Genomic DNA, 27,986 nt, shown 5'->3' on the forward strand with positions numbered 1-27,986 from the left:
AAAATCGCTCTTGAGCTCTGGCTCTGAAGTAACTGCTATACTATGTTTGGAATACCAATAGGAACCTACATACAAAGAAGATAATATTATCATGTATAACCTAAATCCACATGATTTAGGTTATACATTTAGGTTATGATTATTGAGTGGGTCGCGGAACATTTTCAACAATAGAACACGATAGGTCCGTAAAAAACTTAGGAAGATATTATTTTTTAGAGGAAAAGCTAAAAAATAACTTTCGACTTTTACTCTAGAGCAGGGGGGGGGCAAACTGCGGCCCGCGGGCCGCATGTGGCCCGCCGGGTATTTTTTTGCGGCCCGCCATCATTAATTGTACTTCTGATTACGAATAACTTTTTTAAGAAATATTGACAATAAATTAAAATTTGAAGAATTTGTTGTTTCGTAAATGTGTTATCTCAGTAGGTACGTCTTCCTTGCGTCTCGTCTCACACTATGTAACCAATATTTTCGACGTTGAACATCGTGACATATTTAAATACTTTTAACTCCGCGTTGCAAGGAAAAAAAATATATGCCCATGATATGGTAAAAAGTTTGATTGGATTTCAATTAAAACTCAAGTTAATCCTTCGACAAATATCGAATAACAACGTGGACCACTTTCCAACTTTGAAGTTGCTGAATATACCAGAATATAAATTTGAATAATATGGTAAAATTATTAAAGCTCTGAATGACGATTTTTCACAAAGATTTGGTGACTTCCAAAAAATTGAGACAAGTTTAGCAATATTACGCAATCCATTTTCAATAGATATTGATAGTGTACCGCATGGCCCCCACAAGGGGGGAGCTGACAGGGCTCTAGCCTAGGGGCCCGGGCTCAGGGGAGGCCCAGCGTGACGGGTCGACCAGATAAATGAGATAAACACACATCTTAATTTTGCTCTAATAGCAAAAAAAAGTCGCCTGCGGCGCTAGCTTACTTCGAACTTATTACCATTTTAAAACATATAGTTGTTGGGATGTGTTGAGATATACTGTGTTAAAAAATCGCTAAATTACACTGAATTTTATTTGACCTCGAACACCATTTGAAAAACAATACTGGAGAGCGTCAGACTGCCTTTAACCATAGCGATAGGTAGGGGGCCCGCCCAATACCCTGGCTTCGGGGCCCGCGTCAAGATGTGGGGGGCATGGTGTACCGACAGAGCTACAACTTAAGATTATTGATCTGCAGTGTGACACTGATTTACGAGAATTGCATCGTCGTGAAGAAATCTCCAAATTTTACAAGGCCCTTAATTCAGACAAATTCGACCAACTTAAAGATTATGCAAGAAAAATGTTCGTTATTTTTGGATCAACCTATATATATGTGAACAAACATTTTCGATCATGAACCTCAATAAAAATTCTTTACGATCAAATATCTCCGATGCCCATTTACAAGCCGTTTTGAGAATATCAACTACAAAATTAACACCTGAATTTAAAAAATGTTAAAAAAAAACAGTTTCGTTCTTCTAATTAATTTTTTTGTAATGTTTATTTTTCGTGATAATAAATAGTGTATATCTAAAAATGGTATTTTACTTGCGGCCCGCCACTCATTTTGAATTCTTGAATTTGGCCCTCCATCCAAAAAGTTTGCTCCCCCCTGCTCTAGAGTCTAGCTAGACTCTTGACGGATTTTTCAATTCGGGCGGAAAAAATTATCGTACCTATGTATTGAAGCAGAAAGAGCTAAAAATATCTCGGTTTTGCTGGACAGAACAATTTTATGTTGAGGAGAAGCGCAAGATTGAAAAAAAACTGAAAGAAATCTAATTAATATTAATTTGTCCAAAAAAAACATTCTTACTTCCTTTTTATCATCAGATATTGCAGCTTCCTATATTATTTCCACATGGAAAATTTCAGAAACGTTTCCCTCGAAATGTTGAAGATTTCAATTTGATGAAAAAGAAAAACGTTTCCTGAACATATTTTTATTTTTGCAATGAAACTTTTTAATGAAAAAAATCGCGAGTGGTCAGTATGTACCTATAATAGTGAATCCGGCTAAAACCGTCACAGCCGATTCGAAAATCGAAAAACAAAAAGCGCGCTACCAATAATTGCACCAAATATGAATATTTTTGAGAATACCAGTACCTACTCTCCAACAAGAAGATTTAGGCAAAAGCCGGAAGGCGCAGGAGCTTGTAATTGCGGTTAAAAATGGGAGGAGCATCTTAGTTCACAGTTTTAACACATAGCCAAGAAGATGTTGTTTGAGTATACCTACACACGACTATTCAAATTACAAGGTTGATAGGGGGATCTCTTTGATTTTGAGTCGGCTGGCCAATCACTCAAAGCTCACGCGGATATGGAAATCTGAACAATAACAAAATTACCTCTCGAAATAGAAAACTCGACTGACCGGAGCGCTCGATAATTGTCTGAAAATACAAAAAGTTTCACTTCTGTGGGATATGCTCGCCCAACTCTCTTTTTTACTGCTTATAAGTAAACGCTTTTTGTGTAACAACAAAAATACACGTTACGAATAAGGTCGAAAATTGTAAGGATCTATCAAAAATCGCTTCATGATCGATCTGTAATCTATAGGCAATGATGTAGCGGCAGCGGAGCGCGTTGGATCAGCACTCCCTAACTTTTTTTATATTGAGATCTATTATAGCCGCTCTTTCTATCATGGCTATGTTGTGATCTATTTCGGCTTAAACCGCGACGCATCGTGCGTATCCTCCTTACATTAAATTTATGATGTTGGTAGTGTCTGCTCGGTCTCGGTCCAATATGTCATAATTGGTTTCAGACACGTTTTATAAATACGTGCTTTGATGTAGGTATGAGTACCTTGGTATCAAAGTGGGACATAAGCCACACTCCACTAAATTCATGTTTTTGTTGATTCTGGTAGTGTTAGTGATGCTCTTTCCAACAATGCCTTCGACAGTATCAAAAACGGTCGTTTTCATGGAGATTTTTGTGCTTAAAGTTCGTGATAATATCAAAAACGGACACTTGACTTATATGCGCGCGCAGGTAAGGGCCAGCCAATCACTGAGCAGGAATCTTCTCAGACTGTCATGGCTGCCGGGATTTCGGCACTCTGATAACATTATTCTAAAATAGAGGTTCTCTGTCAGTTTTTTTCAAAATAAGTGCATTTATAATAGTTTTCAAGAAAAAGTATAATATTTAATGAACTGAAATGGACTCAAGGAATGCTAGAAAACGTGTAGCTAAGCCCAATGAGTGGAAAAGGGCCAAAGAAAAGACTTTAAAGTAAGTACTATCAGAATACTACTACAAAACTTTTTCGATCACAATGCATCTTTTTTAAATGCGATTTATTGTTAAAATATGATGTGCTCAAGCATAATTTTATGTTTTTATAAGAATAATAATATTTAAATATTAACCTTTGCGCATTTTCACTCGTTATTTACGAGTATTTTTCATTGTTAACGCATTTACACATACGCTATTACCTCCATGTCATTACTATGGTCACGGAAAGGGTGGTTCAAGAACAAAATGTTTTTTCAAACCGTGGTTTCTAAGTTGAATAAAACACTAAAATATATTATTTTTTCCAGATATTCTGCAAAAGGCGTGCCTTCCTTTCCTAAATGCGGCCATCGTCGTGGTCTTCAATGCAGATTATTGACAATGGAAGACATAAGGAAGTTTCACGAATCGTTTTATTCTGCACCAGCTAAAGACAAGCAGGATTCTTTTATTTTGAAATACTGTAGGACTCTCGTACCAAAAAGACGCCGTCAAAAAGTTTTTATAAAACAAAAAATGGCTACATTTCATTACAGCATTATAAACACTGCTGGGAATTGTCTTCCCGTATGCAGGGCCACGTTTTTATCAACATTAAATATAACAAAACATAGAGTTATCGGAGTCTTCCAACGGTTTAAAAAAAATAACATGTTAGTACCCATTGAAACAAGGGGTGGATCAAGAAAGGATAAACTTTTTGAAAACAAGATGAATTCTGTCATCGATTTCACCAAATGTCTCAAGGGAATCGAGTCACATTATAAACGAGACCGAAGTACAAGAATTTACTTAGATTCAGATATAAGCATTACCAAAATATGGTCAATGTATAATAATAGCGTCACTGATGACTTCAAAGTAAAAATGTCATACTTTCGGATGTTGTTTAATACCCGGTTTAATATGAGTTTTGCAACTCCAAGCACTGATGAATGTAGCACATGTTTGGAATTAAAAGAAAAAGTGAAATTAGAAAAGGATGAAAATGAGAAAAAAGATTTGATATTTAAACTTACTCTACACAAAAAAAAAGCAAACTGTTTTTTCGAATATTTGAAGAAGAAAAACGATGATTGTTTTCTTATGTCCTTCGATTGCCAGAAAAACCTTGTGTTGCCAAAAGTTAGTGACCAGTCCGCCTATTACTCGAGACAATTTTACTGCTTCAATTTAGCAGTCGTATCAGGAACGTCAAAAAATAATTTGTCACCACAAAATGTGTCAATTTATACATGGAATGAAAACCAAGGGAGGAAATCTTCAAATGAAGTAGCATCAATCATTTTCAATGAACTACAATCAAAAGTATTGAACGGATACACAAATGTTCGGTTGGTAGCAGATGGGTGTGCTGGCCAAAATAAAAATTTAACAATAGTAACGATGTGTGCCAAATGGCTTCATAACAATGCTCCTCCATCAATCACTAAGCTAGAGATAATTTTTCCAGTCACTGGACATTCTTTCCTTCCAGCAGATCGGGTATTTGGTCTTATCGAAAGAGACTTAAAGAAAAAGAAAACAATAATACATATTGAAGAATATCATGATGTATTTAAAGCACACGGAACATTGAAAATAATTGGTACAGATTGGAGTCCTCATAATTGGAAAGACGAAGCTAAAATAAACATAAAATCTACAGCACAATTACATTTCAAAATATCTCAATGCAAGAGAATTTTATTCCGCAAAACGAAAAAGAATAATATTGTGGTAAGAGGTGAAATACCTTACAATTGTGACATCGCGAGAGAGAAGCAAATTCTAAAAAAGAATAAAACATACGATGCAGTAAATCCAGCACCGATTCCTATAGGCGTTAAACTGAATGAAAACAAGATAAACGATGTAAATTCTCTACTTTCGAAACATTTTGGACTCGAATGGAAGAATATAGAAACCCTGCATTGGTATAAGAACATAATTGAAACAAATAATAATTTGCCAATCGATGGCCAACAATATACTGAAGATATTCATGCATGTGAATGCTTTGAAGAAGTGAATAATTTAGAAGCTATTGATACACTTGATGGAGATGACGTGGAACTTGCGGGAGTCGAATTATTATCTCCAGAAAATGAATGATTATTAATTTTAAGGCTTTTCATTTATTGTTAAATCCTGTCAATAAAAGAAATTTCAACTATCTTGAAATTTTATTTAAAAAAAATTAAACTTTCTGCGAATTGTTATCTCCAGAAAATGAATAATTATTAATTTTAAGGCATTCCATTTATTGTTAAATCTTCTCAATGAAAGAAATCTGAACTACCTTGAAATTTTATTTAAAAAAATTAAGCTTTCTGCGAATTGTTATCTCCAGAAAATGAATGATTATTAGTTTTAAGGCTTTCCATTTATTGTTAAATCTTTTCAATAAAAGAAATCTGAACTACCTTGAAATTTTATTTAAAAAAATTAAGCTTTCTGCGAATTGTTATCTCCAGAAAATGAATGATTATTAGTTTTAAGGCTTTCCATTTATTGTTAAATCTTTTCAATAAAAGAAATCTGAACTACCTTGAAATTTTATTTTAAAAAAATTTAAATTTTCTGCGAATTGTTACCTATCTCCAGAAAATAAATGATTATTAATTTTAAGGCTTTTCATTTATTGTTAAATTCTGTCAATAAAAGAAATCTGAACTACCTTGCAATTTTATTTAAAAAAATTAAACTTTCTGTCAAAAGCGGACACGTACGGCCGTTTGCGTATCAAACACGGACAAACGCAAAAGTATGTGTCAAAAACGGACGTAAGCAATTTTGAACGATTATATTTGATATTTACAAAATGAATATCTTAGATTTAACTTAATAAATGTGATTCTATACCTCTAAGCATTACTCAAGTATTTTTTTTATATATATTATGTTTCAATATTTATATGAAATGAAAAATCGCCTCTCCTGCAAATTATTGCAGATGGCTCATGTCCCAATTTGATACCAAGGTACTCGTATATTCTCATGTTTTCGTTTTTATTTCAAATAATGTATTTAACGAATAAACAGATGTACCCCCTAGATCGCATAACCTAAACCAGTTCCATCTTCAGTTACCAGTTTACACCTTGTTGGCCCCATTGAATATTCTAAGTACCTACCTACCTAGTACCTACTTTGATTTTTGTGTTGAGATGTCGTCTCCAGATTCTGCTATAATTATAGCGCCATTTGCATCATTTTCCCCTCATCCCCATTTTAGAGCATCTTTATTTATCTAATTTTATGTTTTGTTCCAAGAAAATCGAAAATTTTCTGTCGAGGTAGATAATTAAATATTTGTAAGTATGTATTTTTAAAGGAGCGACTTATTGGGAGTTCGAATGAGGGCAGCTGAAATCCTTGGTACGGACCTGCATACAACAATAATATTTAGGTAGGTAGGTAAGTAAAAAAATATATATGTATCGGGTTCGGGTAGCAAGTCTTTAATCTCTTTGGGTAGGTAGGTTACGTAAATAAATTATCATGCTGATCATAATAAAGTCATCAAAAATGAAAGACATGCAGTGCATATTATTATTACGTCGTTTTCGTAATAGGCACTAATAGAAGTCCTTTATTTATATCGAAAAAAAAATTTTACTTGGTGTGTTCGTGTAATACACAATATTTTTTTCGAGATCATTTACGATCGTTTGTTATTTTGTGTCACATTTGTGTTTTGGCGGCCATATTTGTTATTGCATGTAGGATTGTTGTTGGATCGGTGAACATTATTTTTTTGTTTTTATGGTTTATTATTTATATAGCGATTTATATTAAACTATCGAAGATGACAGAGCAGTTTTGTTTGAAGTGGATGGACTTTCAATCAAACATTGTTAACGCATTGGAATCACTAAAGTGCTCGGAAGATCTTGTCGATGTAACCTTAACGTGCGAGGGTCAAAATATAAAGGCACACAAAGTTATATTATCAGCATGCAGCCCATATTTTAGAGGGGTTTTTAAGGTACGTTTAACACAAAAATTATACGCAATGTACACGATCTTTCCTTTAAACTCTTTTGTTAATAATGCCATTACCAGATTAGTTTATGCGTGCTGTCAAGTTGCTGACATGTTATACATTCTGGAGAACTTCTTTAATATTTGTCACAATAGCAATTAATCCAACGCACGGTTGCATTCGGTGATTATAATGTACATTATTCCTAGTTTTTCCGGGTGTGACTTCCTATATTATAAATTTTGAAAATCAATTACCTACATTGATTTGATCACTTACCTTACCTGATCATAACATTGGAGGGAAGTATTGAAAAACATTCCCCAATTGAATTACCTGATTTGAAAAAAGGTATAGGGTTATAAATGGACACTAATTGGCATAATTTAGAGGATGTTAAATTAGAAAATGGTAATTTTATAGTACTCCATATCGTCATTGTAGTTAAGATGTTTTGATACCAAATACCTAACACAACCTAATGAAAAACAACCCAAAACCCAACACAATCTACTTATACCCCGTTCACACGTGCAAGGATTTACTACTGACAGTACGTATTATCGTGGCCATAACAAGAAAATGCGGTACTGTTCGGTTATCAGGAATACAGCGGAAAACACATTTTGAAAATAGCCGATAAACTGGATTATTTGTTAGGTTAAGCTAAACCAACCTAACCTAATCTAACAAATAATCCAGTATATCGGGTATTTTCAACAGTACCGAAAATGCATGTATTACCGTCCAAGTCACAAGATTGTATACAAGGATCAAAAAAGTTCAGCGGCTTCTGAATTTTCTTCTTACGAAATAGCGAATTGTACAAAAGTTGAGACCACTCATATAGGTATTCATTATTCAAATTACTATTAAGGCCCATACCTCATTTATATCAAATTTTATTTTAGGCATGGTCACAATATTGAAGCTCGAGTTGATATAAATAAAAAGGATTTCAAGTTATACACATTTATATTTTTATAAAAATCGATGTTTTTTAAAATATAAATAAAAAATATTAAAACAACGAATTAGTCAAAAATCTACACCACATAAAATCTAAAACTCAATAAACCAAATTTTAATGATAATTATGACCATAAAATATAATGCAATAATAAGATTTGACCCTGCAACGAATTCACATTTTATTACATTTTTTTTACAATTGTAAGTTAATCTTTAAGTTTAAAAAAAAATAAAAAAATCTTTTTAATATTTTCGGATACATATTTATTAAATACTTAATACAGTTGCAATTGTAAATTATCAAAAAAAAATCTCAAATTGCAAGCTTCGTATATTTCCGCTAGGTTCTCTGCTGGCATGCGTCTCCCCCTTAAGTATAAATTATTAGCAAGTGCAAGTAGTTACTTCTAAAAAATATTGGAGAAATTCCACGACGTCGGTTAGTAATCAAAAGTAATAGTAAATAGTTACCTACTTTGATTTAATAAACAAAAATCGATTGCCAAAGTAGCTTCATTTCGAAGAACGCCGATGAGTAGGTATTAAAATGACCAATAGCTAAAATTTGTCGCTATTAGTATGTCACACCGTAGCATATTGGATAAATGCGACGATTGGGGCGTTTACCCGTGGAGATGCAGGGTTCGATTCCCGGCCGGGTGGCTTACTTTTTTCAAAAAAGATTTTTTCTATTGGTTATAATATACTCTCTCAGAAAGTGTTTTTCTAAATTATATAATGTTCAGCAGGATATTTCTTAACCTAAAATGCGGCACCCCTGATTATATGGCTAACACACTATACATGTCATATTCTTGTTATAGGAAAATCCTTGCCGTCATCCCATTATAATCCTGAAAGATGTGTTGGCTCAGGATATCGTCAGACTTCTGGCATACATGTACCAGGGAGAAGTGCAAGTAGAAGAGGCCGAGTTGCCATCTTTTTTAGAAACTGCGGAACTGCTTCAAGTCAAAGGATTGACGCAAACCACTCCTATAGCAGAACAAGTAATAGCAAATTCTTCTTTGTTTATAATAGAATTATTTTTACATTTTTAATGAGTATTTTGATTTTAAACTTTTGAAATGCTAATGCAATATTATAACTTTTGACAAGAGTTTCAAAATATACTTTATTATCAGTGGTAACTACTTATTCTTCACACAATATTCTCGATTGTACGATATAAAGGACATGTTGGCCTACAAATATCACTGGTGTTGTTTCATAATCAGCTCGTCTTTTACCAAAAATATCCTACAATGGGAAAACATTGCGTATGAAGATGGCCTTAGTGGTTGAAATTACAACCAAGTAAGTAATTCACACAAATCTTTTTAAGGTCAAAAAACATCTGTACAGGACGTCGGGGTCGGCATCTATGTTGCATCAAAAGAAGAATGTTACGCAGTTGATGATTTCTTCAAGAATGTCAACATGTTGCAGTAGTGTACAAAAAGATAACTCATCGAGTCCTAAAAAAGAGATATTCAAAAGGAGAAGAAACAGTGCATCTGAAAAATCACCCGACGGCCAAGCTTCGGAAAGTCCCAAAAAACTCAAAACCCTGAAAGAGAAGAGCGTAAGCCCTACAAAAAAAAGTGACTCGGCTCAATTAGTTAGCGACCATTTTAAAGAAAAAGAATCGAGTCAATCAGAAACAAACAGGAATATCCCCGCCTCTGATCTTAACCTATCTGCCATCGATGATCACCAAACTTCCACCACTGCTGGGGTTCAGGTATATGTCTATCAAATAAATAATTTAGACTTATCGACATATTCACGCCATACACGAATATCATGGCTGAACATTTTAGTAGCAATCTGCGGAATTTCAAATCATCCAGCTCTTTCATGTACATATTATTAACCCAGAACCCCGCTTCCGTCATACACAATATATACCCTAGGGCGCTAGGAAATCTCAGCCATGATGTATTGGTTCTAGAATAGTTGAATCGTCAAATGTATTATTATTACTTACCTCACCAACAAAATAAAAATTTCTTTCTCCAGGTGAAGCATGAAGTCAATGAAGATGCTCCGGTTGGTGAAGAACTCCTTTCTTTAGAACAAGAAGATGATCAAAATGAGAGTGACAATACTTCCATCGTGCCTTTCTATGAAAACAGTATGCTCGCTCGCTCACTCATCTCAGGTTCGCATACATTTTAAAATGCCATTTTTTTAAAAAATATTTTCCACAACTAAAAAGTGTGTGTTCATTTGTATCGCCGATGATTAGTTTAGTCTCACTTTATTACTTTCGCTTTTAATATTCATTAATATTTTTTTGAACGAAAGTTTTTTTACATTAATTTTGTTGGAAGTCTCACTTCTATCGCATGTGCTCGCCATTCTTTTTAATTATTAGACTGAAAATATTCACAAGATTTGAGAATGATTTTTTTTTATTGAAAATACCTATATCATTTTGAAACACCTCAGAATGAATTACAAGAATCGTAGAACTTATTCTTTTTTGATGGAATTTGATACACACAACATTGCTATTAAATGCAATTGTCGTCACTTGAAAAGTGAAAGACATGAGGTCGAATCCAACTCAGTTCAAAGTTTTTTCTAGGTTTTTTCTAATTGGCACCTATGTTTATGGAATTCATTCGTAAATTTTTATGTTTCTTTGAATGAATTTTCTCAATGTAGTTTTTGATAAACTTTATAGGCGCCCAGTCGTTGAAAAGCGACTCATCGGCGCCTGCAACTTCCAAACCCAAAGTGCCTTCGGAGAGTCTGGGAACGAATGCGGAAGCCGCAGTCAAGAGCGAGTGTCTATCGCCCGACCTGGAACCGGAGGTGGTCATCTCGGAGCAGGGCGACTGCCCGGCGCAGAGCAGATCGTCCGCCTCCACCTCGCAGAGTAACCACGCAGCCATCTGCGGAGACTGTCCCCACTGCGGCACCAAGTACTCCAACCAGTCGGCGCTCAAGTATCATGTGCGACTCATGCACTCGGATCTGACTAACCGCCTCTGCTGCTACCTCTGCCCGCGCTCCTTCACCATGCGGGATATCTTCAAGGAGCACATGTGGATCTTCCATGGCCAGAGGAATTGACCGGCCCCCGCTAGAATATTGTGCCTTAATTCTATATTGTTATGCATAAAATGATTTATATCTTCGTTTTTGTGAAATCTTTATTGAGATTGTCCCTGTTAAAGAGTATATGGCGTGTGGACGGTTTTACTATTTATTGTTTTGTTAACGTTAGAGAGAAGAGAAATTGAGACTAGTTACGAGATGACAACGATTTTATGAAGTCATTTAAGCGCATACCGGTTCAGATAAATTACTGTGGTAGTTGTGCTAGCAGAGATAATAATCATTATTTCGGCAGTGAAAGTGCAATGAACCATTTTTTTAAATGTTCACGACACAAAATACCTTTATAATATCGCATAATTTGAATATGATTCATAATGCCATTTTGTTTACAGTAAATAAACAATTATGCATGATTCATAAGCAGTATTAATCTAGGTCAATTACAAAAAAGCTAATAGTCGATTCTACATTTTTATTTTACCAACCGTGTCTTGTGACTAAAATTATTTTTTTTAATTTACTCTTCCAAGTTATTGCACTTACACTGACGATGTATTCAATACAAGGTGCCCGGTGCTCCTCCCAAATTATGTTCTAGAAGGTTGTCACATCACAAATAAAAAAATATATGTCCGCATAACTGTAAAAGCACCTGCAGACGATGCAATGATTTGGACACATTTTCAAAGTAGTGAAAGGTTTGTCACCATGATAATTATGGTTTAAGCAAACATCATCGTGTGGTATCAAGAAACAGCATTTCATAAGCATCAACAAGCAACATCAAAAGCCCCTTCTCGAAAATTGCGTAATACATTTACATTGTGCATGATAACTTATATTTTCATAAAATGGTCCCTTTGGGAGATTTAAGGTCAAAGCACACTGTGAGTGGCCGTGAGATGCATATGTGACATAGAAATCAAGTGCTGTTTAGGCCACCTGCGCCGTGCGCACATTGCACAGATCTTGCAATGTACTCCACCACTTAGTGTCTTATCATTTGCTAAACTTAAACATGCTGAATACTATTGGGTTACTGACCATGACTCAAATTTAAACATGTTTTCTCCATAATTGTAAAGCTACAATTATTAATCATAATGCATATTATATTGATTCTCTTCATAGCATGTCTGAAAGAATCCATCTTGTGCGTGTTCAATTGGGCACCTTTATTTTAAGAGTTCCTGAATTTGTATTTCTTTTACTCAAAAGGCAAACTGAAAAAAGACAGGTATTATAACTCCTAAATCTTTCGGTCTTAGATCATAATAGATAGATATTTATTAACTTGGAATGTTGCAAAAAAGGTTGACAGAGATTAATCTCAACGTATTTTTAGAACATTCATATTTTGCGATTCCATCTCATAAAATAACATGTTTTTTTTATTGAAATACATTTGTGTATTGTAAATTATTTTACAGCCATATTACAGGATTATTTGACGTGGCAGAAAATTAATCGAGTGCTTCTATTATTGTCTGAATATACAACTATTTATAGTATTAATTTTATTAAGAATGTTGTTAATAATATATATATTTATATAGAAGGGTTACAAATAAAATTTATATTAAAAAATATATTTTTATTCTTTCTATCCTATGTATACTTACCATTAATCACATTGTGACAACACTTACAAAGTATGTATTCAGTTTACTGAAAAGGTTAATATGTATTATGCTTTGTTAAATTTACAAGGGTTATCAAATAAGAGATATAATATATACTGAACTTTTCTCTCAATAAGTGGATTGTTTCACAAGCCGTATGGCATGTTGCACCATCTTGTGGGAACCACATATCGTCCAGATCAAAATCATCTGATACATGCCAGAAAAAATCAGTAATCATGTTTCTGTAGCGTTCTCCATTGACAGTAACCGCATTGCCGTTTTCGTTTTCAAAAAGTTCAGACCATAAACCACACCAAACAGTTAATTTTTGTGGATATAAAGTAGTTTCTCGACAATTATGCTTATTTACGAAGCCATTTAACCAAAAATGAGCTTCATCGCTGAAGATGATTTTTCCATGAAATAATAATGGGTTTGTTTCAAGTTGTTCTAAAGTCCAATTTCAACGCACCAAATGGTCATTCGGTTTAAGTTCTTGTGTTAACTGTAATTTATATGCCTTCAAATGCAAATGAAGAATATATATAGTACTTACCATAAGAAAGTCCTGAGTTCTCGAGAATGACATGTAATTGATTGTTCTGGATTCTCATCCACAGTTTGATTCACAGCATCGATATTTTCAGCAGTACGTTTATATTTTTGACGGGTTGGATTCTTAACATCGCAAACATTCATAAATTAAGAAAAGTTCTGTAGATCGATTATTTTCACCATAAATTTCACATAATGCTGAAACGCAGCTCGAATAGTTTCATTATTGTTGCAATTTATATAATATGCTGTACAACTGTATATCTTTCCATGATGATTTGCCAAACAACACTGAACACATATATCAATTTAGGTAGGAATCAGAAAAAAATGGCTGCTATGATGTTTTAAAAGTCTATAGAACTAATTTGATAACCCTTTATATCGTTCTATGACAGTCATCTGCAGTGCCAGCACCTCTAATACCATGCAAGTGCAACGCACTACCTGCATTTTTTTAAGCCATTGCTCAACTTGTCATTGTTATTCATATTATGTGTATCACTGAGTTTGCAAAGAACATGTAGCATTATTATGAACCGTACACCTTGCGTACATCATACACAGAGCGATTTCGAACCAAATACGATTTTCATGAGATTACGGTGAGGTCATTAAAAAACCATTTAAATGGTGGTTAGTGTTCTGTAGTGACGTTTTGTGTAGCAGTTCTACAACTACGATTAATAAAATGGGGGCTCTAGAAAAAAATACGCCGTTCCTATTTTTGAAAAATGTTAGGAAGTCAATAAAAACGTCATTTCTCTTTTATAGGTATATTTTTTAAAAAAAATATTATAAAACGTTACGTATAAACAATATTTAATATATATAACAAAAATATGAGACATTTTTAATGACTCACCAACATTTCACAGAAATACAGGAGTAGCAAGCCGTAACTGAGAATTAAAATATAACAGAAAAAATACTTTTAATATTATATTATAAATACATTAGAAATAAACTATACGTAATAAAAATTAGAAAGATTGGAAAAAATGTGATTCCATTGTGACCACGTATTAGGGCAGTTTCATATATTTGGCTGACTAATTGCATTTATGAAGTAAGAAGACCATAAAACATGATTTATGTATTTTTTAAATCACTCATAACATTTTTAGTTTGTTTTATTGAGTTTTCCATAAAAATATATGAAATACATGCTTATCTAAATATTTTTGTCTTGAATAGGGAAGCCGTGAGGAAACCAATAAAATGAAAATTCACTTTTTCAGAGAAAACATTTTTTTATTTTATTATAATATTATGAGTAATTGATATTGTGTAACATTGGATATCTTAAAATAATAATTAGGTTTATCTTGCAGCAAAATGTAAACAATCTTCAAGGTATAATTAGTCAAATTTGACATGATAAAATTCCAAGATCCTCATCTTGGAACTTGGGGTGAGGACAGACGAGTACAAGTGACATATTATTAAAAAATGAACTAGGAGCAGTTTTCACATCACCACTTTAATTATGCAAGAAACAGAATTCACACATGTAACTACTTTGTATAAAAAGTTATAAGCATTTTATTCCGATCATTGGAATATATTCCATGAACATGAAATCATTATTTTATAAAACTATTTGGCACCATTGCGATTCAAATCAGATTTAGATAGTAAAATTTATTGTCCGCATATCAAACAAATATTACATAGTGTAATATAAATATAATTCGGTAGATTCATCCAAACCAGTGGGCGCCCATGCAGTCTCTAGTCCAGGCAGTCTGGCACACCCAACACCATTCGTAGCTACATCCAGCCCTGGATATAAAAACAGTTAGAAAACTTCCAAATGCCATGTACGTATATGGAATTATTGACATTTTTGTCTAAATAGAAATATTACAAAAACTAATTGAGCAAACGAACCCCATAAGCTAAATTAATGCACTGGAAAATGATATCAATAAGTATTCATATTTAAAAAAAAAAAGCCAAAATAGAAACAGGAACTTGCATATTTGATTACATAAGTATTCTCGCCAACGTAATAATTGTATTGTTAATTATAAAGTTTATTAAAATATTTCACTGTTCTCTGTGACCGTACTTATTGTCTACGCTTATAATAGCGGTTTTGCCATGGTTGACTATGCTCAAAAAGTGGCGTTTAGATACTTTCAAGTATAGAGTAAAAAAATCTGACGTTTCTCCGTGGTAAGCTCTCGGTAAATAGAGCCCAAGTACCTAGTGTCACTAGCAGCCAATTACATTCTTTTCAGGATTCATGTCCAGAAATATTTTCAATTTATATTCTGTTATATCTGTGGGTCTTCAATATAACTAGACCAATAGATAAAAAAAAATTAAATGTGGCATAAAAGAGGTCAATGCGAGTGTTGCAATCTTAAATTTCGTCTCCTGAACATTTTAACAAAACTGACATCTAGCCTTATTCCCCTGTACCCTTCATATTATTATGATATCATCGCACTAAGGGAGGGAGGAGTCTAATATAACGCGATGATTTGTGACCATCAGGATATGGGGGGTTGCAGTGCCGATGGGTGCCTGTTGGGTAGGCTATGATAGGTAGCAGAAAAGTCCTTTTTTACCATGTTTGATATTATTTAGTTTTGATTTAAGGCCTCCACAGAGTGGAGTTATAATATTAACAGATTTTTTTTGTTTTTTAACGAGAAATGGATGTAGGCCACTTGCTCAACCTTCTGGTTCCAAACACATATTGAAAAACATGTGAATTTGAAGAGACGGTTCTCGAACCCGGGACCCACGGCTATATATGATGACACGGTGATGGCTCGGCTATCGTGAGTATTGATAGCCATATTTACGGGAATTAAATTTGAATTTTGATTCATCTTCAGTATTTACTGTTACAATTTTCTGAACATAAAATATTATATTTTACTTTTTTATAAAAGATATTCCCTTAAAAAGACAACATGCACTAAAATAGACATTTTACAAAAAAAGTGATGGTGAACCGAGAATCGAACTTGTGCTTAAAAAGTTTGCAGCCGCGCTAGCTGCACTTTCTGTCTTGTGTTTGGTATTTTTTTTAATCTATAATGTCTTAGATTATTTATTATACTTCTTAAAAAGGTTGGTTTTACGTAATCGCTAAGTTCGCCACTGGGGGGGATTGTAGAAAATCTGATGTCACAAAACCAACCAAATATGAACTTATTTTATTCTGAGAATAAAATATTCAGTGAGAACATAAAATGAAATTGATAATTTTATATGAATTTGTTTTTCAACAAACAGCGGGGAAGGTTTTAAAAATTTCTCATTATTTAGATGGAGGTAAAATATTTGGGAATATGGGTGGTGGTAAAATACCAAAGAATAGTCATTTATGGATGACCCTTTTAATTTAATGTAAACCGAATTATCAACTTGATTGAGTTTGTACAATAGCACGAGTAAATAGCCAATGGACAAAATGGAAGTACCTATATTCGCTTGACACTCAAATAAAATTAGCAATGTAATCGATTTTAATTTAGCTAAAGAAAAGGTCCATGGGACAATCAGTCAAGAGATGGTGTTACCTGGTGCAGATGATGTGCATACATCCTCCGTCTCTTTCTGTTGGGGTTCGGCAGGAAGGGCATGGTTTGCTGATTACACGGATTGTTACCTTGCTGGCTGCATCCCACCGAGCCTATAATAAATCAGTCTCCAATAGTGATAGAACTCCTATGAACTAATACTATTGACTGATTTATAAACAGCATAGAAAGATAATTTAAACAAAGTATAACATAAAAACAATGAACATAGAACAATAATAATAAATAACAGATAAAATAGTAGTTACAAAAATCTGACATGTCATTTTGTTAACCGGAAATTAAATAAATAGTTTTGAATTTATTTTTTACTTTCTGATAAATGAAAATTATTTTGAGTAGATATCAATTATTATATACGCAAATAAGAAAGACTAGCAACATTAAACAGGTACGTCTTATTATATTATCAACACAGTTAACATTTACTTAATTATGTAAATAGACTAACTTTTTATTTCATATCTTTATTACAAATGAAAATATAAATTATACTTTATCAATATGCATGCATTAAATTTACAATGAAAACACTGATATGATTATTAAATTATTTCAAGTTTATAATATTAACTATTAACCTTATCACTGACAGCCAATTTTTACTAGGTGGATACTTATAGGACAGCTATTTTTGGAATAAAATAAATCCCTTAAAAAATATAAAATAGGAACAGAACAATAAATATTTGTGAAAACTTATCAAATCAACATGTTTCTCGAGTTTATCATGAATATTTTCACACTAAAATGATAAATATTGTTTAGAAAATATACACAAACAGTTTTTCACAAGTTATGACATTTACAAGAACGCACGAGTTAACTCGTCCATGGCCTGATGCAACATACATACTTTGACGAATTAACTCAGCTCTGGCAGTGATCAGGTATATATCAGATAAAATTATTTAATCCATATTGTAACATTAGCCATTCTATGAATACTTGTATAACTATCTCGTTATTTTCGCAGCTGTCTTGTATTTTGATCTATGCATATCAGTTCAACGTTATTTCAATTTAACGTAAATCGTCATTCTATGCATCTCAGGCATAGAGTTTATACAATGTGCTATATGAGATGTAATCCTTGAATAGCTTTAGCAAGAAGAATGTATTGATGAAATTATTACCTCATCAGCTTTGACGGGATCTATGCTATAGTTACAGTCTCCGCTAGCTGCAGCTTCATCACGATTCGCATCACACTCCCCAATATGGTATCCTTGAAGGCACTTTATGCAAAACACATACTGAAAAGAAACATCATATTAAAGAACATCCCAGACTACTATTTCATTCTCGAATCATTGTTTAGCTACTCACCCCGCACCCATTTTGGCAAGTGACTCTTGTGCATTCAGAATCCACCAGTATTCCCATTCCGCACCCTAAAATTATTTTTCTATTTAATTGCATGTAATATTTTTTAATACTTCCTTAAAAGAAGCATAATATACATGATCGTAATTCAAGATCAATTTTTAAAACGACTTTGTATTTTTAATTCACAAGAAATGTGTTTTGTTTACATTGTAAGTATCAAAAAATTCAAATTTCATAATTATACAATATAAACGAAGTTTCATATGTCGTCAATACAATGTGATTTTACATATTCTATAATATTCACATCAACTTATGTCTTATATACTAACACCGCCGAAAGATGTCATCCCCTACGGATACAATTCCATTGAACCCTAAAGAGGCCGGAATCATTATTGGGCAGTCTCATAGAAATATGAGCAGGGTTGATTGCGAGACAGCAATTTTTAAGCCAAGAAAAATGTAATTCTTCATTATCAATAATGATATTAAAATTTGTTTGTGATCCGCAATATGTTGACAGCGCGGAACTGTCGCATGATCCAACTCGTTTTTGATTGGCTGGATTAAGACGCGCCGTTCCATCTTTAGATTAGTGCATCTGCACTTGCACTCTGCACTCGTAAAAATAAAATTCCAGGCACCTTTTCGGACATTTCATTAAGGCGGTCCTGTCACTGCCGAATTTTTCTTAATATTTTCATTACGCTGTGACCTGTACATCGATATTTTGTTGGAAATAAAATACGCTTCTTTGCAAATCCGTGTTGTTAATCAAAATGTCCCCGAAGAAGAAGCTCAGACAATAAAGCATTCATAGACATCATCAGGGGGTATCATATTCAATACAAAGTACTCTCCGAATGGCTTTGGAGATGACAATACAGACACTTCGTCGTGTAAATTCTCAATATTAACTTGGACATAAATAGGACAACAATGCTGTCAAGATAATAATATGAATGTGGATTTTCAATAATCATAAAACAAAATATAAAATGAGAATTTGTGGAATCATTGATTGGTTATTACTTCTACAATATTAGTTTATTTTTACTTTAAGAGCATACATCAGTGAAACGGCAAATAATTTTCAACAGTAGGTGCGACGAAATTTCGCACTCGTCGCCAATCGGAGACCGACAGTCGAGGTGTGCGCACGTCAATTTGATTTGTCATGGCGTCGGAAGAATATATTCTTAAATCGTGTAAAGATGACTAAAAAACTTTACGTAGGTAAGTATGTATTTGAAAAAGAAAACATGTCAATGAATATACTATTATTATTAGTAATATAACAATAAACATAACATTAAATGGACGCATGTTGAATTTTTATGACAAATTATATTTCGCTCGGCACGCGTCATTTGCACAATCAGCGCATCGCCTAGCCACGATCTTTTTAGATCATGCCTCATCTGAAGTATAGCCTTAATTAATGAAATGTAGTTTATCCAGTTACCACCGCCAGAGGAAACATTTATTTTATTTATGTATTGTTATACAAACATTGATTTTTGCAGGAAACAAAATATTTTTAACTCGTACCATCATTTTCATCTATATCTTATTGAGCTCCCGTATTGCCTATTGTGGTGTCGATTTATTCAAGTATTTTTGTGATAATTTCATATACCATAATATTGAATTTTTAATTTAGTAATTTAGTAACAGTCCCATGATGACTGCGCGGCTTAAGCGTCGGCCTATCGCGTCGTGGTTCCCAGGTTCAAATCTTGGGTCTGGCAAATACACATATTGTTTTTCAATTTTTGTATGAGTCAGAGTATGGACCATGTAGATTGAGCAAGTGGCTGACATCCGTTTCTCTTAAAAACAAAATCTGTTAATACAAACCTCCACTCTGCGGAGGCCCATTTGATTTGGATCAGACATGGTCAGAAAATTTCATTTAAAATTGTTTGAAATAATTTATGAATGCTATGCTGACGCTGGTGCGATTCATTGTTCAGTTAGATTATAATCATTGCTTTATAAACAGCAAGACAATACAAATTGATAAGTATTTACCTGGTTGAGGACACAAGACTCCTCCCGCTTGTAATACAAACTCTTCAGTAGCAAACGATTGATATTGATTATACTAGAAAAAATCACATAAAAAAGAATATTTTTTTTTTTATTAATTAAAACTCTTTCACTGCTAAAGACACGCCAGGCAGAAGGCCATTAGATACATATACTTTCACTGCTGACCAGTTAATTATCATGCTAATGATGCATGTTACACGCCAAGCGTGTCTTTAGCAGTGACCGAGTTGTGGTAATTAACTAGTCAGCAGTGAATGTGTTAAAGGGAGTCTAATGGTATCAGGCTCATCTGTAATAATAAATTATTTTTTTATTTAAAATCATTGGTTTGGAGCATTTTATTCCGACGTGTTCACTCTTATACCGTTTTCAAGAATGTTTCTTTTCTTTTGAACCGACAATATTATTTGAAGAACACAAAACAACAAAATTAAACAATTTCACAAAAACGATCTACGCGCTATAAGTCTGGCATGATGGGAGGCGCGAGAGTTGGCGATGAACAGAGGGACATAGTATATAAATGTTTATAAATAGGACATACGGATGCATCTGGCTTCATTTCTATGATCTGAAGCATTAAATTGAATGTGTTCAAATAAATTGGATTTGTAATTTTAATACCGATGTAATTTTATTTGAAATTTGAATATTTTAGATGTAAATTGCGGAAAATAAAAACTTAAAACTAAGAATTAAATGTACTAAAATGAAACGGGACTGTAAAAACTACACCTACATAGCAGGAAAACATGGATTCTGGGCATTCCAAAACTGGGGGTTCCACTGTATATATTGATACTTTAATTTTCTAAAAGGTGTGCTGAATTACACAATGTATGTATATTAAAAGAAAATGGAACATAGTGAAAGATTATTCATACTTAAAGGACTAACCTGGGCTTCAGTCAAGAGTTTAAAATGATGGATTTCTTCAACAAAGGAGTCATCGCAGCCAGCTGGACAAGATAATGTGTATCCATATTCAGGGTGGCACAAAAACTGTCGTTCACTTAACCTGTTACAAGTTTAACATATCAAAATAATGAGTCCTTAAATGTCCTTTGGAAACATGAAAAAGTAATTTGATGAGAAAGTAAATAATATGTATTCACCTAGATGAGCAGTAGAGGCGAAAACAGTCGAGGCATGTAACATGGCCAGCATTACATGGAAATACTAAAACAGTTTCACTGCAAAAAAAATACGCATGGTTTTAGATATCTCCTGGCTACTATCAATTTACAAAAGTACATGGGAAAATCTATTACCGATCGATCGAATCGACTTCCGGGATATTCTAAAACAGCAATGAAAATATTCAAAACTACGCAATCATAATATTCATAATATACCCAATTCCACAAGTTATGTTTACAGAATACAATCTCGCCTACTGGAAATAAGAGATTTGTAAAATTATAATAATATTTATTATATTATAATAATAATTATATTTTCACTTTTTTTATCATAGTTAATTAGGTTAGGAAAGCGAACTTACTCGCCGTAATTACACCAATTCTTACGTTAATTACTACCAATTAACTAATCGCGGCATAGAAGAGGTCAACTAAAGGCTCATTTAGACGAGTCACTGCGGATAATCATCCGCAGTGAATTGAAGGCAGACATTTATTTTTTGTTTACACGTGTCACTGAAAGTGAAATTTACAATTCATCCAAAATGGCGGCAAGTGAAATTACGCTGCAGGTTGGAATTCAAACAATTTTTGATTGTTTGTTATATGAATGCAGAAATTTCATAGAGAGAAACACGAATAGGAAAAAGAGTCGTTGGTGGATAAAACCATAGACTAATATACTATACGCAGTGAATACAAAATGATCCAAAAGTAGAACAAGTTGAACTTCATTCACTTTTGATTCCGGATGATCACTTTCGATGATTCGTTGATAATTGTGCGTTTACACGTGTCGCTGCGGATGATTCCTCTGTGATGATCGTCAAAAGTGAATCATGTAAACGGGACTTAACCCATTGTGCCCAAACAAGAAAAATTCTTGTATTAGAACAGGTACATGGTAATGTTTTTTTACACTATATTAGGGCATGTATTGAAAATTTATGGTATTAAATGTGTTTAGAAATAAGTTCACTATAAAATGATGCATTCATGTTTCCGTGACGGAAAACACTTAAAAGATTATTGACCTTTTATTATCAGCGTTAAGAATGAACATCTGTTAAAATAATTACAAACCTTGGAAGCGATTTTAGATACAAGATAATACAGAGAACAGTTTTATTACAATTTATCATTTGCATTTTTAAGTTTTCGAACAAAAATTCGTAACTTCTGAAATTTCGGAAAAAGTTCGCAAAATTATAGGTCTCTCAGCCAGCGTTGGTGCGACACAGATACGAAAGATTATGTGTATTGGTGAATTTCTGAAGAATACAATATTCTTTTACAGGCTATTCCTTTTTTGAATGCGTCTGTGTGAGTATTCGGCCGCCTCAACTCTGGTTGTGCGATCTATACACTTATTGCTAAAAATGCGAAAAGTACGGCATTTGTCAAAAATTTTCAGATATTTTATGGATTATTACAATGACATTAATATGGACGAAGTATCTGGAAAAAAAAATGACACTCACTTCTTTGTCAGGTCTACCTATACATGAGCACCTTATTATCAAAAGATACCTAACGACCATTTTCGAGTTTTTTCAAATTTTGATGCCAAACTGTTCTCTATGGCAATACCAATGAATAAATATTCATTCGCTTGCGTAACTGCTTTAAATACAGAGATAATTCATGTTGAAAATCATGTTCAGTATCAAATCGTGCTCAAATCCTTAATGGTTTAGTTTCAAAATAGACTCATATCTATACAACCAATGACATCAGAGATAAAAACCGCCATTTTGATTTTTCGTCCAATTAAAACCCGGCAGGTGACGTGTTATTATCTACTTCTTTATTCATTAATTTTATCTTTTCTTATATTTTGCAATAATTAAGCCTACAGCAGTTTTTTCGCTTTTGCCAACAATTGTGTTCGTGGAGTTAAGCAGGTTTTGATAATATACGCCTCACATGTGCGAATGTCGCTATGCGCGAATTTACTTGCTAGCGACTGTATTTAGTGCGTTGTCCATTAATAATGTCATTGGGTTATTATATGAAAATAGATTACGCTATATAATATGAACAGTTTTTTAAATCTTTAGGACGTAATTGGTTTTTTATTTCGCACTAAACTTCTGAAGAAAAATAAACGAAAGTTTTTGTTTATTGAACTTTGACCCTATCTCACGTTCGCTTTTTGAGTTATTAATATTTGACTATTGGAAGTCAATTTTATATTCTATATACAAAAATAAAATCGGTTAAGGTTAAAACAAGCCCGATAAAAATCGAGAGTCAACTGTAGTAATTCTAGAATATTAGAAATCGCTTGTGGAAAATGATATACCTGTGGTCCGTGCATGCCAAACATGGAATATCTTTTAGATTCGGTTTGATGAGATAAAGGGGAACAGCCTGGTCTTTTTCCCCTTGCGATGTATGATTGGCACACTTGAAAAAGAACTTGGCAAAGCTTGGCCCCTTATCGTGGTATATCTATATAATAGAGAGGCATCAAATTATTATGTATTGCTTTTTACAATAATAAATAATTAATATATAAGAAATACTTTACACTGCATTTAAATAAGTTGTGACGTTGCAGACGTCACCTACGGGCTAATTAACAATTTTAATTAGTAGAGAGGTTTTTCTCTCGCGGGCAACACAAAATCCTGCGGTTGGTACTCCGAGCAGCCGGGTTTGATAAGTGGTGGGGGGAATCGATGGTCGGCCGATCAATTCCCGCTCGAATCCAATTCTTTTCTGGTTGACCCTTGACACGAGAGGACGTGAGAGGAGCGAGTCCCGCTTGGCGGAATCGCCAAGCGGCTGTAAATACATTTCATTTTTTTATTATTAATTAATCTTAAGTATTTGTTTTAATTATAACCTCACTCACATGTGGATATTTAGTTTAAGCTAGGTTAAGTTGCTGAGGATTTATTGTATAAATATCTTAGTTTGCAGACGTTAGTTCGTCTTTTGTGTAACGTAAATATTCGTTTATGTATTATAACATCGTCGTTTATGTACGATGGTGATTTCACTTCGGTGTTGTACCGACCTTATGTACTTTCGTAATTAGTTGTTATTACGATATAGTACCATTGACTTTTAATTTACAATGTCATATTAAATACAGTGAGGTTAAATTATCACGGTTTTTCATTTAATTTAATTGTATCCTATAATAGTATGTTCTTTTACGTTCTTTTCTTTCACAGAAAAGGCTTTGGCGTCCAATTCGAGTTTAGTTTTCAATGCTCGCAATTAACCGCTGTAGCGATATGATAGACATTATCCATCGGATACTAATTGATTCCGATGGTCCTTTCCATAACAGGATTGGAATTCATCAGAGAGATAGTGCGAAAACCCTGTACCCTGAGCTAGCGGTGCCTGTTATCCACATAGACTTGGATAACAGTGTTAAATGGATCGTTAGATGTTTTATTTAATCTTTAACAAAGTGTTAAGGTAAATTTAGACACATCTGTTTAACAAGTAAATATGCACCTTTCTGATCAACTTTGATTTTTAATCTTAGAAATTATTGTGCCATGTAATAACATGTTGAACAATTGAAAAGTCCTCACGTATATTTCTTTACTCAAGTATAACATTGACATAACATAGCATTTAACTCTGATAGAATGGACGTAAATAGATTAGTTTTGTTACCGTCGAACAGCTGGGCTGGTTTAGGCATTCTCCAGTTAGGGCATTAGGTAAAAGAACATCAGGCCATGCCTGAGGATCTGCGTGGACTGTAAAAGCGCCACTGCCACAAGTTGCGCAACGCACACGTAACTTTCCTTCGCATAGTTTTTTACATGCTCCACACCACACATAAAAGTGAGCTTTGACTTTTGGCTTATCTAAAATTCATAAAAAATCATCCCACATATTTCAATCAAGTTGTTGTGTTTAAATAACACCGCCTCAGGTATTCTCTACACAATTATCCGTCCGCAGTATGGCAACACCATTTTGGACTGGCTGGTTGGAAAACAAAGAAGACGACATCCGGGATTGTCAGAACTAACAGAGGTCGTTATCAAGCTTCCGTCGATTAAAAGTTATAAAAAAGATAAGCACAAAGATTTTAATTCTCTTGGTACCCTGTTGCTGTGATCAGTGGTCGTAGTAGGCCCCGCGACGGATCGAGTAGTCAGGTGGGCTTACTTTCAAGTACGGACATCATGTAACCTAAATATACAGTAGCAGCAGTCACAATAAAGACAAAAGGATTCACATAACTATTCTGTGTTGTTCATCAAGTTTTAGTTATAATCTGTAATTCCGGACATCGTAGCAATTATCTTATTTAAAATTAAACCATTTCATATCGTTCCATTTAACTTAAATTTCCTTTTAATCATTTAGGCCGCATGGCGAGCCGTTTGTAACATTCTTATGTCAGATGTACCTTTTTTACAACAGAAATAATATTCTTATATTGTTTACACAGTTGCGCCGTCTTTCATTTACTATTTGCTTTCCCCATTTCTGTTGCATCTGACATTGACTCCTCAGGAGGCTGGTGTCCAAACTTTTACACATATTTCAGATTCTCCACCGGCCTTAAATAGGTACTGTAAGTAATTTATTATTGTCATGAATGGTAGGCACGTGAGTTGGTTTGGGTTGTAGGATTGAAACCCACGCCCTGATACTAACTTTTCCCTTGCTCTCCGTCCTTCTAAATCTGTATTTTATAATCTTATAGCCGTATGTATATCATCCTAATTATGTCCCTGTAGATCCTACTCAGGTACCCTTAATTATACATAGCAAAGTGTTATTTATTCACTTCAATAATCGATACTAATTGATGTTATATGTGCCTGAATCCTTCATCAACAATCTTGCAAAGAATGGAGTAAGACGGAAAAATATTTGTATGGTGATATTTCTATTGACCCTATTGTGTCACCTGCGTCTGAAACCCGAAAGCCTAGACGCCACGTAATCGTTTGCTGAACATTCAATATGGCGCCAAAATGCGTAAATTTCATCTAATAATAAATGACCCAAATGTAAACCCCTAAACTTACAATGAATAAAGAAAATAAATAATGTAAGATGTGAACATACATAACTTGAAAACACTGAAAAAAATACGATGCTCGACGGAATTTGAACCCGTATAACCACTGGTATCTGGTATCGCATTGAGTCTAGCGATAATTATTGAATTAGTCGAGTTTATCGATTTGATTTTCTACGATTTTATAGTCACAACACACATTGTTATTTAAATTTTAAAAAATTATACAATTTTTAAGTTTACTAACTTCTAGGTTTGAAAATTCTTATTGTTATACTACTTACAGAATTTATTCTGTTAAAGTGAGTTATGCTTGAACAAAACTTGTGAAAACTTTTACAGTATTGATATGTCTTAAACAATCACTGCTGACCTTTTAATTACCACATTTAAATAACACATTAATTATATCTAATGGCCAAGTACTCCAAATGCGCCAGTCGCGGTGTTAGCACTAAATTAGTTAAGGGTGAGGCTATAATAGATTCAAAGCATCAGCTAAGGAGCACCAAAGCACAGTGATATCTCAAGCATTTGCGTGAAAGCCTGATGAAACATAAAGGAATACCTGAATCTAAGACATCAGCTCGTTCTTCCGAGGTCAATTGCAGGTCTAGCAATGTTTCGGAAAGCGGTTTGAATCCCTCCTCAACCTCTTCGGTGGTACTGAGTTCAACAGGAGTACGTTTTTTTCTTCCAAGGACTCGAACGACATGCAGTATACTTTTTTCACCTAAATCACAGTCCTGCATATAATACAAAATGAATTACTATTTCATACTCATAACAATATTAAGACAAGCCAAATTTACATTAGTTAGGTACTAAAAGTTTCAGTAAACATAATAATCAAATTATAAAATTGTATGAACCAGAATAATATACTTACTTCTACAACTGTGGAGTTGCAGAGCTCTTTCCCTGCGAATATGATTTTAACTTCATCAGGTTGGAATCCTATTTGTGGAGCGATATGTTCCTTCACATTTTTCATATCCCATTTTGGGTCCAAATCGACAGCAACCGTATCACCAGTGTTAGTTTTTATATAAACACTTAATTTATTTGAAAGTTTATTTGTTCCAAAGGAAAGAAAACTAATCATTTTGTAAAACAAGCTTTTAAAAATATCAAATACAAAACTCATTATAGGAGAGCCTTATACACTGTAGTCATGTAAGTATTATATTCTTAGCTACGATTATAATTAGTTATAAATAATTAAAATCAAAGACGTACACGCGAAGAAAACCTTTGAAACCTCTTCGATTAAAAAAACTAATTTTGTGACAGAGGTTATGTTTTGACGTTTCACCTGATTCCGACCATAGATAATATAGTCATTAGCCCGACGATAGACATCAATATTGCCAGTAAGAATATATTTACTTTCACTAGCTGGCTAATGGGTGACAA

At 33.6% G+C, this 27,986-nt stretch overlaps 2 protein-coding genes across 2 annotated transcripts; one reads left to right on the plus strand and one right to left on the minus strand.

Moving 5' to 3' along the window:
• The first annotated feature begins 6,932 nt into the window (after window positions 1-6,932).
• Window positions 6,933-11,901, plus strand: LOC147067820 (uncharacterized). Its single transcript, XM_085952138.1, has 5 exons — window positions 6,933-7,246; window positions 9,040-9,225; window positions 9,561-9,959; window positions 10,238-10,379; window positions 10,908-11,901. Exons 1-5 carry the CDS (start codon window positions 7,067-7,069, stop codon window positions 11,297-11,299), a joined length of 1,299 nt encoding a protein of 432 aa, XP_085808264.1. The 5' UTR covers window positions 6,933-7,066; the 3' UTR covers window positions 11,300-11,901.
• Window positions 11,902-14,697: 2,796 nt separating this feature from the next.
• park (E3 ubiquitin-protein ligase parkin) lies at window positions 14,698-27,915 on the minus strand. The gene is made up of 11 exons (XM_085952676.1): window positions 27,460-27,915; window positions 27,139-27,316; window positions 25,202-25,398; window positions 23,865-24,013; window positions 21,533-21,610; window positions 21,315-21,435; window positions 20,397-20,469; window positions 18,360-18,424; window positions 18,167-18,286; window positions 17,010-17,122; window positions 14,698-15,252 (listed from the first exon to the last, which is right to left on the minus strand). Exons 1-11 carry the CDS (start codon window positions 27,715-27,717, stop codon window positions 15,171-15,173), a joined length of 1,434 nt encoding a protein of 477 aa, XP_085808802.1. The 5' UTR covers window positions 27,718-27,915; the 3' UTR covers window positions 14,698-15,170.
• Window positions 27,916-27,986: the final 71 nt, after the last annotated feature.

The sequence above is a fragment of the Rhyacophila brunnea genome, unplaced genomic scaffold, assembly GCF_057557595.1.
Source record: "Rhyacophila brunnea isolate RB1 unplaced genomic scaffold, BYU_Rbru_1.0 scaffold_3, whole genome shotgun sequence".
NCBI classification, from domain to species: Eukaryota; Metazoa; Arthropoda; class Insecta; order Trichoptera; family Rhyacophilidae; genus Rhyacophila; species Rhyacophila brunnea.